This window comes from Malus sylvestris, chromosome 6 (genome assembly GCF_916048215.2).
Source record: "Malus sylvestris chromosome 6, drMalSylv7.2, whole genome shotgun sequence".
Lineage (NCBI taxonomy): Eukaryota > Viridiplantae > Streptophyta > Magnoliopsida > Rosales > Rosaceae > Malus > Malus sylvestris.
In genome coordinates, this window is record NC_062265.1 from 33,704,049 (window position 1) to 33,717,684 (window position 13,636).

The 13,636-nt window shown below is 41.7% G+C and overlaps 2 protein-coding genes across 2 annotated transcripts; one reads left to right on the forward strand and one right to left on the reverse strand.

The window, feature by feature from the left end:
• The first annotated feature begins 4,879 nt into the window (after window positions 1–4,879).
• Window positions 4,880–10,293, forward strand: LOC126625812 (ABC transporter A family member 10-like). The gene is made up of 17 exons (XM_050294900.1): window positions 4,880–5,001; window positions 5,107–5,294; window positions 5,409–5,760; window positions 5,988–6,070; window positions 6,169–6,310; window positions 6,518–6,930; window positions 7,295–7,457; window positions 7,560–7,685; window positions 7,801–7,884; window positions 8,015–8,358; window positions 8,462–8,662; window positions 8,766–8,875; window positions 9,001–9,085; window positions 9,185–9,313; window positions 9,431–9,536; window positions 9,638–9,726; window positions 9,833–10,293. The coding sequence occupies exons 2-17, from the start codon at window positions 5,130–5,132 to the stop codon at window positions 10,133–10,135; spliced, it is 2,895 nt and encodes a 964-aa protein (XP_050150857.1). The 5' UTR covers window positions 4,880–5,001; window positions 5,107–5,129; the 3' UTR covers window positions 10,136–10,293.
• Window positions 10,294–10,881: 588 nt separating this feature from the next.
• On the reverse strand, window positions 10,882–13,556 carry LOC126625814 (uncharacterized). Its single transcript, XM_050294902.1, has one exon. It carries the CDS (start codon window positions 12,839–12,841, stop codon window positions 11,024–11,026), a length of 1,818 nt encoding a protein of 605 aa, XP_050150859.1. The 5' UTR covers window positions 12,842–13,556; the 3' UTR covers window positions 10,882–11,023.
• Window positions 13,557–13,636: the final 80 nt, after the last annotated feature.

Consider the following 13,636-nt stretch of genomic DNA (forward strand, 5'->3'; position numbering starts at 1 on the left):
CGACGGTCGGAGGGGCCAGACATTTTCAAAGGTATTGAAGAGAGAAGAGGTCGGACAAATCAAGATCTTAGAAGTGCAAGAATGGAGCTTCTACTGGTGGAGATTCAAGTGTGCTTTGGAACTTAATGCCAGCCCTATAAAAAGCTGCACTCGACGGAGCTTCAGACATCGAAGAGGCGCCTGCTCAGAAATCGAAGAGGCGTTTGCTTTCTCAAAAGCCGGGCTGCTTAGAGACCACGAGGGTTGATCTCATAAATCGAAGAGGTGTTTGCTTTCTCAAAAGTTGGGCTGCTCAAAGACCACGAAAGCCGATCTCAGAAATCGAAGAGGCGCTCGCTTCCTCAAAAGCTGGGCTCCTCAGAGACCACGAGGGCCGATCTCAGAAATCGAAGAGGCACCTACTTTTCCAGCCTTGTCAGCACCTGTCACACGCACACTCAGCTTTGCGGAAATTATGGGTATTCTGTCGAAGACTTCTGGGGAAGTAGAAAACACATGAATCTTACTGTCCAATCACCCACTTCCCACACGCAGCAATAGCTCATGGGTACCACAGATACTTTGCCAAAGTTGAGCACGTGAAGCTTGCAGCTCCCACTACATCGCTCTGACCAAGAAGGGTAAAAGAATAGCAAAGAAACAGCACTAACAAAGTTTAGACCCATAAATTTTGAAGGTCTAGCTACCATATTATTACCCACAAAGGTAAAGGAACAGTACCACTGTTGGATAATTGGAAAGTCCCTGTGTGTCAACCTCTGTGCCTCGTGGCAAGGTAGACTAGCAAACATGCCCAACCTTTACTCACATTCGAGAAAACACTCCCAATAAGATTGCTTGCTCCAAAATCGAAGAGGCACCGTCCTCCGAATCTCGAGAGCCAGACTCCCAACATGACTACTTTCTCAAAAATCGAAGAGAGGGTAAAGGAACAGTACCATTGCTGGATAATTGGAAAGTCCCTGTGTGTCAACCTCTGTGCTTCGTGGCAAGGTAGACTAGCAAACATGCCCAACCTTTACTCACATTCGAGAAAACACTCCCAACAAGATTGCTTGCTCCAAAATCGAAGAGGCACCGCCCTCCGAATCTCAAGAGCCAGACTCCCAACATGATTACTTTCTCAAAAATCGAAGAGACACTGCTCCCCGAATCTCGAGAGCCAGACCCCCAGCATGATTGCTTTCTCAAAAATCGAAGAGGCATCGTTCTCCGAATCAATCGAAGAGGCGCTCGCTTTCTCAAAAGCTGGGCTGCTCAGAGACCACGAGGGCCGATCTCAGAAATCGAAGAGGCACCTTCTTTTCTAGCCTTGTCAGCACCTGTCACACGCACACTCAGCTTTGCGGAAATTATGGGCATTCTGTCGAAGACTTCTGGTGAAGTAGAAAGCACATGAATCTTACTGTTCAATCACCCACTTCCCACACGCAACAATAGCTCATGGGTACCACAGATAACTTTGTCAAAGTCTCTGCCAAAGTTGAGCACGTGAAGCTTGCAGCTCCCACTACATCGCTCTGACCAAGAAAGGTAAAAGAATAGCAAAGAAACAGCACTAACAAAGTTTAGACACATAAATTTTGAAGGTCTAGCTACCATATTATTACCCACAAGGGTAAATGAACAGTACCACTGCTGGATAATTGGAAAGTCCCTGTATGTCAACCTCCGTGCTTCGTGGCAAGGTAGACTAGCAAACATGCCCAACCTTTACTCACATCTGAGAAAACACTCCCAACAAGATTGCTTACTCCAAAATCGAAGAGGCACCGCCTTCCGAATCTCGAGAGCACATACCACTTTTTCAAAGTGCTCTGACAGAGTTAAAACATGTGAAGCTGGCAGCTCCCACTACCGTGCTATGACCAAGCAGGGTAAAGGAATAGCATTACTACTTGTTGTTAGGGAGACTCCTATATATGTCGACCTCCATCCCCAACGGACAGGCAGACCTGCAAAAATGCTCAACCCTTCCTCATATCTGAGAGGGCACTCCCAACGAAGCCTTTCGAAATATTCAGCTTTCTTTCCCCCCGATAATACCTCTGCAAACAAGCTATACTAGAGCAAGAATATCTCATATCATCAGGGTTAAAAGCAAGAGTATCCCATATCATGTTTTTTCCCTGTCTTTTCCTTTGGCCTTGTTTTTACCTGCAAGACAAGGAGAAAGAGAGCAATCAGTCAGCACTTGAAATCAAGCTCCCAGCCAGGAACTGACAGCCTGGAACCCCTTACCTGATTACTTACCTGGCATTGCTCTCGAGTACTCATCTTCAACATCTTATGTTGCCAGGGAAGATACCACATCTGCTTGAGGAACAGATAGGGCAAGTGCGAAGGATACAAGGAAGCATGTGGAGACAAGCGTAACAGCACACGTGCCGATCCATCCATTACTTTGTCAAAAGCAAAAGTATCCCATATCAGCAGGGTCGAACGTACTCTAGATTTGATGGACTTGTTTTGACCCTCAAATTCTTCAGTCGGCCTTATACTCTGGAGGAAACCAGAAAACCCTCCAGCTCAGTTCAAGAATAAGCCTGTGGAAAGTTACTTCTTCAAAAGCAAAAGTATCCCATATCATCTCTTCTCATTTTTCTTCTCTTTATCCTTCATGCTGCTGCAAGATGGGGAGAAGGTGAACAATCAGCCGGAGCTCTGATTGCTTACCTTGTCTGTCACCTCTTTCAGCAAATCCCCTAGCTCGGCGACTTGGGGGACTCCTACTACATGGTTTGTATCGCGCTTGACCAAGCCTGAAACTACAAGTAAGCTTCAAGTGAAATTGATACATTACCTTGTGCATCTCCACCAGTTAAAGATACCACCCCTGGATGGAGGAAGAGTACTTCCAGAGAAGCTGCCACATCTACCTATGAGACAGATAAGGCAAGTCAAGATGATACCACACTCCGATACTTAGAAGTTTCGTGATTACGAGATCATTCTCCCACAATATTTCCTAATGTCATTTGTACTCTAATGTCATTTGTACTAAATCATTCACTTATACTCACTAAAGGAGAGCTTGAACCTATGTACTTGTGTAAACCCTTCACAATTAATGAGAACTCTTCTATTCCGTGGACATAGCCAATCTGGGTGAACCACGTACATCTTGTGTTTGCTTTCCTATCTCTATCCATTTATATACTTATCCACACTAATGACCGGAGCAATTTAGCGAAGATCACAAAAAGCGACCGTTTTCGCTACCTAGGATCTATCTTACAAGAGAACGGAGAATTAGATGGAGATCTCAACCATAGAATACGAGCTAGATGGATGAAGTGTAAGAGTGCATCCAGCATGTTGTGTGACCGTCGTAGGCCACTGAAGCTCAAGGGAAAATTTTATAAGACGGCAATAAGGCCAGCGATGTTGTATGGCACAGAATGTTGGGCGGTGAAACATCAACACGTACACAAAATGGGTGTAGCAGAGATGAGGATGCTTCGTGGGATGTGTGGGCACACGAGAAAGGATAAGATTGAGAATGAGGATATCCGAGGTAAAGTAGGAGTAGCCGAAATTGAAGGAAAGATGAGAGAAAATCGGTTCCGGTGATTTGGACATGTGCAAAGAAGGCCGACTGACGCTCCGGTTCGAAGATGTGACTACGGGACAGAGGTTCAGGGCCGAAGGGGTAGAGGAAGACCTAGGAAAACTTTGGAAGAGACTCTAAGAAAAGGCTTAGAGTACTTGGATCTAACGGAGGACATGACACAAAACCGAGCGCAATGGCGTTCTAGGATTCATATAGCCGACCCCACTTAGTGGGAAAAGGCTTTGTTGTTGTTGTTGTTGTTGTATCTGAATTAAGAAAAATTCAAATTTAAGTTTAAATCCAACACACTGCTCTAACAACTGTTTATGTAGGTGTAGTTTTTTTTTTTTTAATTTCACTAAAAGTGATATATGGTCTCTTTATTTTTCACACAACAACAACAAATCACTTCTTACGAAAAATGTAATTTTTTTCATTTATACGTAATGAATAACGGCTATTATTGTTTGTTGGAGAAAAAACTTCCATCTAAAGAAAATGTACGATATTAATTAAGCAAATCAGAATATGTACAAAATAAGAATAGTGTGCTAATAGGTCTCGATAAAAACCTTGCCGAAATTTCAAATTGGTCGAATTGAAAAAGAGTATCCTGCACAACAAAAGGACATATCCTCAAATGAACAATATAAGTGAAAATTACAAAGTGTCATCGAACAAAATATCCCTAAGAAAAAGAATGTCATGCACAACAAAAGGACATACCCTCAAATGAACAATTTAAGTGAAAATTACAAAGCGTAAAGAACAAAATATCCCTAAGAAAATCCGAAGGCTCTTCCAACCACACAAGAGTAACATGGTGGAGAAATAGAGAGGCTGAGCTGGATGCAATAATAAAATGGTGGAAAATCATATGTGTCTTAATCAAGAATGACGGAGTATCACAAATTTAGGATTTGTTTCGTCCTATGTAATTTCCAGGAAAAATCCCAAAATTAATTGCCATCTATATTTAACTACACGACCTCTTAATTAATTGGTTAATTTCCATTTGTGCCACTCTAATTCTCTAGCTAATCTATTTTCTACACAAATACATCATTAACCCTTGATTAGGATAATCCTACTCTAATTAATCTTAATCTTAATTTTTCCTAAGTCCATATGACGTGTTCCATTTATTTTGATTCCCTTCATTAATATTTTCAAGATTATTATTTCCATATTTATGTAACTCCCAAAATTCAATAATTAAAAAACATAACAAATAGGGAAGGGCGGCAACTGGCAACAATTTATAAGCCGCGTCAAGGGTAAACTTGTTACTTCCCTTCTTTTTCTTCTTTTAAGAAGGACCAGTGGGTGACTTGGTTATGGCAATCCACCTATTGTGTGATTCACGAGCGCTAGGAATCTAACCCAAAATGTGACGTCTGTAATACGAGTATGAAATTCGTCCTCAGTCACTTGATCACCTAGTGCTGGTTGGTAAACTTGCTAGTTTCTAGTTCTCCAATATTCATTTATATTAGTGCTAATTAATTTGGATTATGCAGTGGTTATTCGAAAATAATTTGGAACTTTGACAGGTTTTGAACTGAGCTTTTAGTCTATGGTGGCCAGAGACATATCGAATTCGTGCTCCTTGAGTGCCAAGTTAGAGGAATTCCCCGGGTTTCCGCCATCAATGGCCGATCATTCACGCGGCAGCGGCCGCAGCCGTGCGAGCTTCTGGGCTCAGTCCAACGCTTTGCTCCGAAAGAACTTAACTTTTCAGGTCTACACATCTCTCAGTTTTTGCCCTAGTTTCATTTTTTTATCGTTTTTCATATTTTACACGAGCGATATTCTACTCTAAATTTTATATTTTTATACATGGATTATTTTGCAGAAACGAAATATGTGCTCGAATATATCGTTGGTGTTGATACCTGGATTGCTCTGCTTGATTTTGCTTGGCATCCAAATTGCGTTGAACAAAGCAAAAGCCAGCGGTGGCGGTGACAAGTGTGACGGCAGTCATACCGATACAGACTGGAGTGGTTTAGGCCCTTGTCCAATTCCTAACCCACCAGAATGGGCTCCGCTGTTATACATCTCCAATGCCGCTTTTCGTGCCGTGAGAAGCGACTCGATTCTTCCCTTCACAGACTTGCCTGACGCGTCATGCCGGAACAGCAAGAACAACGTCACCTGCCCTCTCACTGTGCTTGTCACCGGCGACAACCAGTCTGTCGGACAAAGTATGTGCTTTTTATTTAACTTTTCGGGGAAGAACTTCTTTGCAACATGATGTCAATGCGACGGTATTTCAAATCGATGGTTCACATTTACATTAGAAAATAAAACACAGTACTGCAATATTAGTTTGGAATTCCTCTACTGTGTCATCCTCGTCGCAAGTTTCTCTCATTTTTTTCCTCATCTAATCGATCAAATACTAACCTTAATCTCTGCTGAATTTGGATAGTTTTGGCTGGAAATATGTTTCCAAATGATCCTTTCCCTCTGAATTCCTCTGATGTTATGGATTATCTAGTCAATAATGTCATGGTATGTTTTTTTTATTTTTTATTTCCATCTACTTGTTAATTAATTTCATGTTATCAATTAATTTGTTCTATGAACTTATGTGTATTCTAAATGTGCAGGGAACGTATGATCTCCCTAGCGCACCCAACTTTTATGATCCTGCATTCGATGATCCACTTTTTAGAGTGCAGCGGCAGTGCTCCCCAAACTCTACAATCTATATTCCACCATATGGATCGACATCATCCGAGTCTAACCTAGGTGAATATCTCTATCTCTATGCATCCAATGCTACTATCTCTCCGTGGATCGCATTGACCACTGGACGAAGTCAACACGATCAGCGGCATTGAATCATCCGAGAAACAAAATATTTTGCATATTCATCACTTGTGCAAATGCACTTCAACTTTTGTTGTTTTCATGCATGCAATTGTCTAACTTAATTTCTCTTGAATTAATATGCAGAGGTTAGATGCGTTGAAGCTTTGCAATTATGGCGTAAATCTTCATCTGAGATAAACAATGAGCTATACGAAGGCTACCCAAAGGGCAATCCAGAGAGGAAGGTTAACGAAATACTTGCGGCCTACGATTTCTCCAACTCCGATGACAACAAATTTGACGTAACCGTATGGTACAATTCAAGCTTAAACGATGGCTACCTGGATGACGACCAGAGCAGCACGCTGCGGGTTGGGCGCTCCCTGAATCTGGCATCCAATGCCTACCTTCAGTTTTTAAAAGGATCAAGCACCAAAATGTTGTTCGAATTTGTCAAAGAATTTCCCAAGCCTTTATCTGCCAGGATGTCGATGCTAGATATTCCCTCTATGATTGGTCCACTCTTCTATACTTGGATCATTTTATTGCTCTTCCCTGTAAGTATGATTTTTCATCGATTTTAGTTACACTGACACTCAATTCTTGAGGTTTTAAATTGTTTTCACGTCGTAAACCCTCTTGTCTAAGCTCCATCTCTTCAGACGACAAAATTTTATCTCAAAATTTTAACTACATATGATAAGATGTTCAACAGGGCTACGTGACTAGGGCAATTCTCACGCCTGAGTGAGATCGTGTGAGGTTGGTGGGACTAAAATACAGAGTGTCCCGTACTTTTCACATAGCTCTTTTGTGTTCTTCTTCGTTTTTATATTTTTTATTTTATCGAAATGCTTTCTGTTAATGCCATGGATGCTTGCTAATTAATTGATTTCACCAATTTTGTTGTTGATGGTGAAGGTTGTGTTGAAGTATCTGGTTTATGAGAAACAACAAAACCTGAGAATCATGATGAAAATGCATGGACTTGGTGATGCACCATATTGGATGATTTCCTATGCTTACTTTCTTACAGTTTCTTCAATCTACATGCTATTTTTTATTGCAGTTGGCTCCATCATAGGTACTTATATCTACATGTATATAACTGTCTCTTCACTACTTGGCAACTGTTTCTTCACTCTGAGTCGCTTTAACAAATCGAAGTTCGTTTACTTCTTTACAGGGTTAAAGTTCTTCACAATCAATGACTACAGCATCCAGTTTGTTTTCTACTTCATCTATCTGAACTTGCAAATTGCAGTGGCTTTTCTAGTAGCTTCGATGTTTTCCAATGTTAAGGCTTGTACAGGTTGGATGTTGTTTGTTTGTATTTATTTGCAGTTGGTTAGAGATTTTTGTTTTAATTTTTGTCTTATTAGATGAGTAAACTGACATGATTTCCATGATCGATTTGATGATCGCAGTTATTGGTTACATTTTGGTCTTCGGAACTGGGCTTTTGGCAGACAATCTATTTCGAAGCATTATCGAAGATGAATCCGTCTCTAGTAAGTTGAAATATTTGTGCAATGTTCAAGGACTTTGTTGTGTAGTTATGTTTTATGTTGTTCGATTTTGTCTATACTTTTCATAACCTCAACTCTTTATCAAGTTAATGTTTCGTGTTCATGTACGTAGAGCGTGTGATCATCCTTATAGAGCTGTATCCTGGCTTCTCTCTGTATCGTGGACTCTACGAGTTTGCACAGTACCCCATCCAATATAAAAAAGTAGGGATGCGATGGGGCGATTTGAGTGACGGGAGTAAAGGGATGAGAGAGGTCTTGATTATCATGGTTATCGAGTGGTTTGTGGTGCTTCTTGTTGCATACTGCATTGACCAACTTGTATCATCTGGAAAAAGTCCTTTTGTTTTCTTGCAAAGGTTTAGGAAGAAGAAACTTCCATCTATTCGGAGGCCTAGTATGCAAGGGCAGGGATCTAGTTCGATTCAGATGGAGAAACCGGATGTTTGTCATGAGGTAACTTTTCTTGTCTCTCTCTAACTTAGATGAAAACTTATGGTACCTCAATGAATTGTACACATATAAACAAATTCCGCTTCCAACTCTTCCTAATTTTCAGATCGAGATGGTTGAGAGGTTGGTAGTGGAACGGGATACAAGTCACGCAATCGTATGTGACAACCTCCAAAAGGTGTACCCAGGAAGAGATGGAAACCCTGATAAATTTGCAGTGAAAGGGTGTTCTCTTGCCTTACCTAGAGGTGAATGCTTTGGCATGCTTGGCCCTAATGGTGCAGGGAAGACCTCTTTTATTAGTATGGTGAGTGCACCCTACTTCTTTCCAGTCCTTGATTATCATTATACATTACACGAAAAATCATGTTACGAGTGTTCTGATTGATCATTGCGCGATTATTCCACAGATGATTGGTCTCACCAAACCAACCTCTGGCACGGGGTATGTTCATGGTATGGACATTCGGACGCAGATGAACAAAATATATAGCAGCATGGGATTTTGTCCACAGCACGAGTAAGCTAGAGCAATTCTTGTCTTATGTGTCAAGAAACTAAGAAAAAACTCTTATTTCATGGTTTTTTTCTTTTAATATTTACTTGGATGCAAATGAATTTCTTGTTTTCGTGGATGTTGTTTAGCCTTCTATGGGAAACACTGACTGGAAGGGAGCATCTCCTATTTTATGGCAGACTTAAGAACCTAAAAGGTTCTGCCTTAATGCAAGTAAGTCAACATATCGAAAATTTGTAGAATCCAAATCTGTTGATACTTTTAGCTAGGTAGGAGGACTAATTCCTCCATGGTTTGATTTGGTTGCTGAAGGCGGTGGAAGAATCTTTGAAGAGTGTCAATCTGTTTCACGGAGGGGTTCCTGACAAACAAGCCGGGAAGTATAGTGGTGGTATGAAGCGAAGGCTTAGCGTTGCAATTTCGCTGATAGGTGACCCCAAAGTATGTCTTGGTTCTCATCTCTTTAAGCTGCTTCGATTTGTCATTTTCGATATGTTTTCCCAAGATAATGCTACTTACTGCACTCACTGTGTTTTGCAAATTCCTGTATACTTGTAGGTTGTCTACATGGATGAGCCTAGTACTGGACTTGATCCGGCTTCAAGAAACCATCTGTGGAACGTTATAAAGTCTGCGAAACAAGATCGTGCAATCATCCTAACCAGTAATCTCTATCCCGCAGTATCAACTACATGTTTAATGTACTAATTTTCGATCTATATATGTGTTTCTTTCTTTTCACTTACAAAAGCTTGTACATTTCAGCACATTCCATGGAAGAGGCAGAGGTTCTATGTGATCGATTGGGGATTTTCGTAGATGGCAGGATGCAGTGCATAGGAAATCCAAAGGAGGTAGCGAAATGCAATTTGTTGTCCTAATTTAAATCTCAAATTAATCACTTTCACTTAATTTAAGTTACATGTTACATGCCTCTCACCTCACTTAATTCTAATGCAGCTGAAGGCCAGATATGGAGGATCGTATATCTTTACGATGACAACGAGTTGGCATCATGAGGAAGAAGTGGAGAGGATGGTGAGGACCATGTCACCAAACGCCGTCAAGACATACCGGCTCTCAGGGACGCAGAAGTTTGAGCTGCCCAAAAATGAGGTTAGAATTGCAGATGTGTTCCGCACAGTCGCGTGTGCGAAGTGTCGGTTCGCGGTGTTTGCGTGGGGTGTGGCTGACACTACTCTGGAGGATGTGTTCATCAAGGTTGCTACAACTGCAGGATCATCGTCCGCCACACTTTCATAACCTCGACCTAGTTAATTAATATGTAATATAATTTATTGAATATTATTAGAAGATGTTTTCAATATGTATGCTGTTAGATTTATATACTGATTAACTATATAATTCGACAGAGATTAGTATAAATTTTAAAATGTATGCATGATTATGTTACTTGGGAAGCAAGCGATGGTGAACCACTTCAAGCAGGAGATTTTGTTTTTAATTTAAAAAAAAAAAAAGAAAAAAAAAAGAGGAAACTGTTTGAAATTTTCATGAAATTAAAGTCACCAGGCACAAGAAATGTTCGGTACAATGCACCGAGCTCACACAAAATATTTCGGTGTAATTTGCCGAAACCCAAGCTTTACTATGCACGCAAGGAAACTGTAGAGACAGGAGCCCTCGAAAGTATCAGTGTCCCCCCCCCCCTTCAGTTTCTCTCTCTCTCTCTCTCCCCAATCAAGCGATTGCAAATACTTCGAGAGCACGAAAAGTGATTACGATGTACGTATGGGAAAGTACGACTGTCTGGCTGCGGCCAGTCGTTTTTTGATCAAGGAAGAACAAATGATGCAGACTATCCGTAACTCCTTGAAAAGGGATTGCCAAAGCATGTGTGAAGAGGACGGAAATGGTACTGATTTGGCGCGTTCGGAATGCAAGAAGAGGAAGACGATGATGAAGAAGAAGAATGTCAAGAAAGTCATGGGAGGCTCAAGCAAGATCGCGAAGAAGAAGAGCTCTGAGCATTGGTTATGCAACTCGTGTACTTATGATTATCGGGGATGAGGGATCGAACTTGAGCGTTCGTAAAATGCTTTGGTGATTAGAACTCTCAAGTTAAACCATTCGATGCGCCTTGGAATTAGAGTGATGACGGATGATGATTTCGCATTAACTAATCAGTACTCAGTCCATTACAGCAAGATTTTGATACTCTTTGGGAGCTAATGCTGCTTCCATGACATGGTACGGGCTAACTTTCCCGTCATTGTCCAAGAACAACCTGAGTAAATCCTTGGAGAAGCCGCCGAAGATGGTCACCCCTGGTTTCGTGCAAGGCGCCACCAGGGTGTCAACCTTCCAATACACAATCTCCGGCACTGCATTCTCGTACCCTTTCTCCTTAAACATGCTTCGTATTGCCTCGTAATTGCTCTCCCAACGGGTACTATTGTTACTATTGAACAACGCACAATCAAAGTATGTATTGGTGAACACAAACACCTTCTTGATCATCTGCTCCGCCTTCAAATTCCCATTCATAGCCGCTTCCAAAATCAAATCAAACACCTTCCGCAAATCAATATGCTCACCGCAGTCCAATCTCCTCACAAACGCGCACTTGGACTTAAGATCATCGCCTTGTACCAAATGCAGGTCGGGATTCGGACTGAAATTGATCACCTTTCCTTTCCAACTCGGCTCTTCACTCAGTTCGGACACTAGCAGCCCCATCGCAACTGAAACATCCGCGGAGATCCCCACCATGGAAGAAGGCGACACATCACACACAGCCAGGCAGTTTTCCAGCTTTCCTACTTTCGCCTCCACGATTGCCTTCCACTGAAGCTCTGCTGCTTGCCCAACACCGTGGTTATTCACATATTCTACGATCTCATTCGGAAGCAGAGCACATGCCGCAATCTTGGCCTTGCCACTGGCTTTCACCTCCTCCAAGTACTCCTTAACTGCGCAGGGCTTTGCCGAAGAATCAAAGCCCTGAGAATAATCCAAGGCGAACGTCAACGGCACCAAAACCTCCTTCCTAAGGCGGTCTCGGACTCTGCATCCACCATGCGAAGATTCTGGCGGGAAAATCTTCCTCGCAATGCTTTCGCACAGCAATGTGGCGCGGTCCATGGAAGAATCCACGGAGGGGCAGAAATACGGCACCGAGCTTATCTCACAAATGTCCCCCTTCTTCAACTTTTCAATGTCGGACTTCAATTGCTTCGCGAAAAGATCCGATACCTTGTCGTGCAAGAATCGATAATTCAGGTCCCTCTCGTACCTCTCCACAGCCTTCTTCCTGGCCGCAGCTGCGGCAGCCTTTTCCTGGCGGTGGTGGTTGTGCTGGTTATTCTTCTTCTTTCTCCTCCTAACGTCTTGCCCTTCTAAAAGCCGATACAGAATCTCAACGAGGTCCTGCATAAGCCCGACAGAGCGGCCAAACTCTCCCTCACTGGCAATGGAGGCGAGGTTGCAGGCAAGGGTCCTGGGGTGGTGCTGGTGGAGCCAAAAGGCGGCAGCATAGAAGGCCTCTTCGTCAGCCTTTCCGAGATCGTTGGACAAGTCTCGGAGGTTGCAAATGAGCTTGAGGGTGGTCAGTGGACTGTGTGACCATGCCAAGGGAAGGAGCTGCTTGAGATACCTGTAGGAATGGGAGTAGGAATCGGAATGGGGGACAAGCACGTGGAAGAAGAGATCGAGGCAGGGATTGCTGTACGAGGAGGGAATGAAGAACTGCGGGGAATCGGAATCGGAATCGGAATCCGAATGGAGTACGTTGAAAAGATGATCAGTGATGATGTTGTTGAAATTTGCGACCATGAAAACAGGGTCTTCTTCTTCTCTGTGAATGAAAAGGGTTCCGAGTTTCGGGTCGGAAAATCCGACCGGAGAGAGTTGCGAAATGTTTTTGAGATGGATTTTGTTTGGACTGGAAAGTCGTGGAGGGAGGGTTTTCGCCATTTTTGATGCAGCTTTCATGACTTTCAGAACCATTTTTTTGGTGAATATTTTGGGGGGCCGGGCGATGTTATGTTTGTGCCTAGATTTTAATGTGGGTTGTCTTGCTTTACTTGCGCGCCAAGGATCTTACTTATTTAGGTCGAGACTTTAAGAAGAAAGACAACACAGGAAATTGGGATCCTATGTGTTGCGTGGGATCTCGTGCTTTGTTGAGAAATGTCCTACAAATGACATAATTGAGTTAACTATTACTTAAAATTCTCTTGTACAGTACTCCTACTCGGTGTTAAAATATCAATATAAATAGAAATATTGGTAAGCAAATTTATGAAAATATCAATACTGATATCGGTTTATTCGAAGGAAATTATGGAAATTTGTAACAGTGTACGTATATCTACTGGTATATCTCTTCATTCAAATTTTAGTCCAAAATAGAGAAAATTTTCTCAAAAGAATTCAAAAGTTCGAAATCTTCAATAGATTTCAACAAAATTTCTATAGTAAATCGGTAAATATCGTCAAAATTTATTAATTTTCTTATATCTTCCCGCATATAGGGTGAAGTTTGCATTTAAACCCCTTTCATTGAATTATCATGTATCATAATGGAATGTAAGACAATGTATGCATGCATCTCTGTCGTACAAGTAAAGAGATAGATACATTCATTGATAAGAAAAAAGAAAAATGTGTATGGTGATTGGATTGATGATAAAATATAATCATAGGTTTCGAGCAGTGATTTGATTGACAATTCCTTGATTTTTCAGATATTTTGATAGAAACATCGACAATTTCATGGGTATTTTAAACATTACTCCTATT

Coding starts and splice junctions, on each gene's coding strand:
- LOC126625814 (XM_050294902.1), bottom strand. CDS start 12,841: ATGGTTCTGAAAGTCATGAAAGCTGCATCAAAAATGGCGAAAACCCTC.
- LOC126625812 (XM_050294900.1), top strand. CDS start 5,130: ATGGTGGCCAGAGACATATCGAATTCGTGCTCCTTGAGTGCCAAGTTA. Junction 7,686..7,800: donor CAATGTTAAGGCTTGTACAG/GTTGGATGTTGT, acceptor TGATGATCGCAG/TTATTGGTTACATTTTGGTC. Junction 8,663..8,765: donor AGACCTCTTTTATTAGTATG/GTGAGTGCACCC, acceptor ATTATTCCACAG/ATGATTGGTCTCACCAAACC.